This window comes from Camellia sinensis, chromosome 3 (genome assembly GCF_055761805.1).
Source record: "Camellia sinensis isolate YWXY chromosome 3, ASM5576180v1, whole genome shotgun sequence".
In the NCBI taxonomy this organism is placed as follows: domain Eukaryota; kingdom Viridiplantae; phylum Streptophyta; class Magnoliopsida; order Ericales; family Theaceae; genus Camellia; species Camellia sinensis.
The window spans coordinates 210,893,364-210,899,255 of NC_138963.1; the positions used below are offsets into that span (position 1 = coordinate 210,893,364).

At 32.8% G+C, this 5,892-nt stretch overlaps 1 protein-coding gene across 1 annotated transcript; it reads right to left on the bottom strand.

The window, feature by feature from the left end:
- Positions 1 to 2,616: 2,616 nt before the first annotated feature.
- LOC114284385 (allene oxide synthase 1, chloroplastic) lies at positions 2,617 to 5,153 on the bottom strand. Its single transcript, XM_028227290.2, has one exon. It carries the CDS (start codon positions 4,911 to 4,913, stop codon positions 3,339 to 3,341), a length of 1,575 nt encoding a protein of 524 aa, XP_028083091.2. The 5' UTR covers positions 4,914 to 5,153; the 3' UTR covers positions 2,617 to 3,338.
- Positions 5,154 to 5,892: the final 739 nt, after the last annotated feature.

The window sequence follows — 5,892 nt, forward strand, 5'->3', positions numbered from 1 at the left end:
AGGTAGCTTGGCATTGTTATTCATTATATGTTTAATATATATATATATATATATATATATATATATATATTATATGTAAAAAAATTTGTTGGTTTCGATGAAAATTGGTGTAGAAGATGTCTAAATCAGTGTCAAATTAGAAATCAAAAATAATAATTTTCAAAATTACACAGGCCGATTCGTAGTAAAAAACCAATTAAATATGACTGATTCGATCCAATTTAATCAATTCGGATGATTTTTCCTATTTTTCTTACATTCTTAATTTCAAAAGATAAGCCCTTTGCTTCTTAAGAGTTCCTCGAGTTTAAGATTAGTACATTGTTGTATCACTCACTAATAATATTATATGTACGCTTAGTATAACGCAATTAAATTTTGTATTAATTTTTTTAAAATAAATTTAAATACCATATATTGAAGAGTAAGAGCATCAGTATTAGGCTTTTTACAATAGCTTTGAAACTATTGTAGAGAGCAAACATCAACAATTTGGGCTCCATCAGACTCGATATAGGTTCAGTTATTTTGTTAATGCTACAGTATCTCGCAACAAGTAAGATACTGTTCATCGCTATAACAGGCAAAGTTGTGTGTTACCGGACGTCCGCGCCGGTCAACGACAAAATTATTATTATTATTTACATTTCCTCCAGTTTTACCTTTTGCAAAACATAAGATTTGTTTAGTTGATAGCTTATCAATTTAATTATAAAAAAAATAACAAATATTTCAATAGAATTGAGTTAAAATAGAGAGTTTGATGCAATGAAGTGGCTAGTTAAAATAGAAAAATAACTTTTTAAGTTATAATTTGACTAAAATTTTAAAGAAACTGATGCGGATGTTCTAAAATAGTGATCTTATTAAAAAAATGTCTAACTAAAAAAAAAAAAACTAGTTATGTCATTGTTAGGATCAAGACACTTGCCATATCACAGAAATCTATAAGTAGTGATGGCGAGGTGTAATTTTATTTATTTATACTTAACAGCAACGAGCCTCGCATTAAATGATAGCTATAAACATTAACGCCTCGCTGATAGGTGGGCATAAGGGAACTCCCTATAAATATTAACAGGTTATCAAGCACCAATGTCACCGTATTGCGAGTTCATACGGTTATCCGTGACTTGATAACCAACAACTATAAATCAAATTCACACAAAATTGAGAAAAATGCATTTTTAGTGACATGTTAGCAAAGGCTTAAAGATAATTTTGAACTTTTTTAACCTTCAAGTATTTTCCTTTCCCCTGCAAATAAATAAATAAATAACTGAATTTCAAGCTTTTTCTTTTTTCCAAAAAATAATTTCAAGCTTTTTCTTTTTTCCAAAAAATTAATCCGTGTTTGATTTAACTTTCTAAAACTAATTTCACCCTTATATTCTAATATTATGTTTGGTTTAACTTTTCAAATCTCGATTCCAAATTAATTTCAAAACACATTTTGAAAACATATTTAGTAAATCAAACAGTTTTTGAATTTTTGGTCTATCAGTCGTCTGCCTGGACATATTGGTTGATTGAAATAATTTTTTTTTTTTTGTTTTTTTTTTGCAATTGCTAATTGCCAACTGTTATCTAAAAAAAAATTATATTTATTTTTGATATTTTTTAAATATAAAAATTATTTTTTTAGATCAAAATGACAAATTATTTTTTTGAATTGAATTTTAAAAAGAGTTTGGTTATGAGTTTTAAATAAAAATTTTAATAGAGTTTTGAATTGTGTATTTGTTATGAGTTATAAGTTTTTCAATAGTTTTAAAAACTATTTTCAAAGCTCATAATCAAACAACTTTTCTTATTGGGCAAATTACACTAAAAGTCCCTATAGTTTAGGGCTTGTGTCACTTTGGTCCCTGACCTTTCGATTGTGACACATTTAATCCTGAATTTTGAATTTTATTCCTAATAAAGACAATTGAATATACCATTACTCAATTTCAAAGACAAAATCGTCGATCTGAAAACATATAAAATAATTTGACAAAAATAAATATCAAAAAATAATTTTTAATTTTTAAAAATTATTTCTACCCACCATAATTGATAAATCTTTTACACATTTATTTTTTTTTACCAAATTAATTTTTATTATATGTTTAGATGATGATTATGTATTGGGTTATTATTTTTTTCTTTATTAAATTAGTTTTTATTTTTTCAAAAGTCAAATATAGTGACAACTTTGATATAATTATTAAACTAATCCATTAAATCAAAAAATTTAAAACTAAAAATATTTCATATATTAAATATATCGATTACATATAGTCGAACAATCACCCATTACATGATCATCATTTAAACACATAACAAAAATTTGTTTAGTAAAAAAAATGAATAAATGTGTAAAATATTTATCAATTTGCATAATTTTATCTTTGGTGAGTAAAAATAATTTTTAAAAATTTAAAAATATTTTTTTGACATTTATTTTTGTCAAATTAATTTATATTTTATCAAATTGACGACTTTGCCCTTAAAATTGAACAATAGTATTTTTAATTATCCTTATTTAAAACAAGATTCAAAATGTAAAGTCAAATGTGTCACAATTGAAAAATCAAGAACTAAAGTGACACAAACCCCAAACTATAAAGTGTGTTAGTGTAATTTGCTCTTTTTTATTTCATAAATCACATCAAAAATTCAAAATTATTTTTAAAACTCATAATTAAACAAATTTTCTATTTTCAAATCATAATTCTAAAACTTACAAATTCAAAATATAATTTTATTCTTAAATTATAATTTTAGAACTCTATTAAACGCTACTAAAAATTTCAGAGCCAAATAAGAAATTACAATCCAACTAATATTACTAAGAAAAATGCGTTGGACCGCCAGTAACGGTGCTGGAATCCTTGCTGATTGGCTAAAAAATAATTTTTTTTTTTTAAACTTCAACTACTACCAATATGCCATGTGACAATGGAGGTGCCCAATCACTAGAGGTCCTTAGCATCGCTCTATTACTAATCGACAATGCTAGGTAGCTCAAATTTTTGTGGCTCAAATGGCTCAAATCTGTCAAAACAACGTCGTTTTGACAGATTTTAAGTGTAAAACGACGTCATTTTGACATATTTGAACCATTTAAATCACAAAAATTTGAACTACCAAACATTTTCCATTACTAATATGCTTAAACCACTAAATAATTAGTCCACCAAAAATACTAGTTTCTTACAAAGCTGTTGAATTTTGACCACCACACTGCCAAATAGATCTTCCACTTCCGCTATCTGCGCCAAAACCGTACCAGAAACAGCGACGCTCGCCGGTGGCGGGAATAGCTCCACCACCACCACCAACGTCGCCGGAGTTCAAAAACTAGCTCTCTTCAGCGACGTCACAGTGACTTTAGCACCCAAAGGCGACTGACCAACCTCGATCTCAAACGAATCGTACCGCCGGAACAACTCCACCACCAACAACCTGGACACAAACACCACGAAATCCTTCCCTGCACACTGCTTGTTCCCCACCGTAGGACTCTCCGTCTCCGGCCCATTCGACCACAAAACGTGCCTCAACAACCTCTCTCCCTCCTCACCCACAAACCTGTCCGCCACAAACTCCTCCGGCCTCTCGAATATCTTCGGGTCCTTGGTCGCAAACGGTTGAAACCCGAACAATAGTTCCCCTTCCTTGACCTCAAACGCTGCGTCGTGAGACTCTATCACCAAATCGCGTTTCGCTCTGCCGTATTGTAATGATATGGGTGGTTCGATCCGGAGCGATTCGTATACTACGGATTTCATCAGCGGCATCTGTTCCATCGCCGCCATCGTGACTTCTCCGCCGTTGGATCTGACGGCGGATCGGATCTCCTCCGCGAGTTGGGTGTGGAGGTTGACTCCGGCTCTTCCGATCCGTTTGATCATGTTTGGGAAGAGGATTTTCATGCCTCCGAATGAATTGAAACAGGTCGCGAATATAAGGTTGTGACAAGCCTCTTCTCTTGAGATTCCGATTCTCTCTGCTTCGTCGAGGACCAAGGTCGATGAGTCGTAGAAGAAATCGTAGAGTCTCTGGTAGTCCTTTTTAACGAGAGCCGGAGGGAGACGGAAGGTGTGGATCACGAGCTCTTCTACGAACTTTGGGAGGCCGAGAATGAGCAAAGGACCTAATTGAAACACTACCCATTTGGTAACCAATTTGGGTCCATCGATACCGAGCTTCGTATCAACTGGGTTCGTCCCATACAAAGATCGAGCCAAGAAATTGAAAGCAGCTTGATCGTTGGCTTCGTTGAAGCTAGCTTTCCCTTCACTACCCAATTCACTTTCAAGCATCTCGAAGAGCTCTGTGAAACTGGTTTGGAACTCTGGTATGACTCTGTCGCGGCTAGACTTGAGAAGAAAGAACATGAGTTGCTTGAGTTTGGCGTGATTGGGCTCAGAAGGATCGAGATAGGAGAGGACTCTGTAACCTCCGGTGAGTTCTGTGGAGGGCATGTAAGTTCCGGTGAAGACGTCTCGCTTCTCGACCTTCGTGACATCGAAGAGGATCGGGAAGCTCTTGCCGTCGAGGAGAACAACGACGTTTGGGTTGGAGGCAATGAAGGGACCTGGTGGCATATTGGCTCTGAACACCGTCGACTGGTATTTTTGGACTCGAGACTTGAAATACTCATCTCTGCCCTGGTTGTAGAAGTAATCGAGTCGATCTTTAAGGGGTCCGATCAAAGGAATACCGTAGTTTCCTGGGATTTTTCTGATCGGAAGATTGGTGGGGGGTTGGGGTGGCTTCACCGCCGGAGTGGGCGTCGCAGATGGTTTTTCCGATATGGAGGCAGTGATCGGACGGACAATGAGTCGACGAGAGGATGGTTTTGATGATCTTTGAGTGGGGAATTGTAGTTGCAGAGATGGGAAAGTTAAAGAAGATGATGCCATTTGAGTGTGTAAGTATCACAATGAGGGGTTTGACTATTGTTATTGTTATTGTTGTTGCAAATTGGGGGATAGATAGATAAATGGGCTGTGGGGGTGTAGGTGATGATGCGAATGTGAAGGACAATGGATATTCATACGCATTTATATAGGGTTTGTCTGCCTTGTTGATTCAATTTGGACTTTCAACTCACAAATGTTTTTTGTTTAACTATGGAATAAAACTAGAAAGTAGTGGACAAATTTTTATTTTTATTTTTTGAGAATTTTTTGTTAATTTTTTTTTTTTTAGAACAGAATTTTTGTTAATTGGTTGTATGTGCTTAACCTTTAAACAAATTTATTGTTGGGATTATTTTTAACGGTAGTGTTACATGTATTAATTAATATACTAACTAGTGTACTAACACTAGTTATTACATTATTATTGATCCTACTAATTAATCACATTATAAATTTTAAAAACTTCTTAAATTATGTTATATGAGTAATTGATATACTAGTTAATATATTAATAAATACATATAATATTATTTTATTTTTAAATATCAAAATTATGTAATAAAGTATCCACAAAGCGATTTGTGTGCTTTATAAATAAATGATTCCATCTATTGATAATTTAAAATAATAATAAAAAATTGATTTGATATTTTTGTTTTAGATTCACGATTCAATCATTATACTACGCGTTTATCTTTAAAAATAGATGTTCACACACCACCACCCAATCTTGCTACACACCTCTAATTAGAGGTGATTTCGTACAATTTTAATGAGCTGTTCGGAGAAAAAAAAAAAACAGTGAAGTAAAAGACAAAAATAAGAGAAAAAAAAGATAAATTAAAGATGTATTAGAAGTATTTTTTTAGAGGTCTAAATCATTTTTGCACCACCACCACCACACCCCCCTAAGACAGATAGTAATGAATTATTTTTAAACAATTATTGAATAAATATATTATTATAATTTTTTAAGGAA

Excerpts from the sequence above, each read along its gene's own strand:
- LOC114284385 (XM_028227290.2), bottom strand. The coding sequence starts at position 4,913 with ATGGCATCATCTTCTTTAACTTTCCCATCTCTGCAACTACAATTCCCC.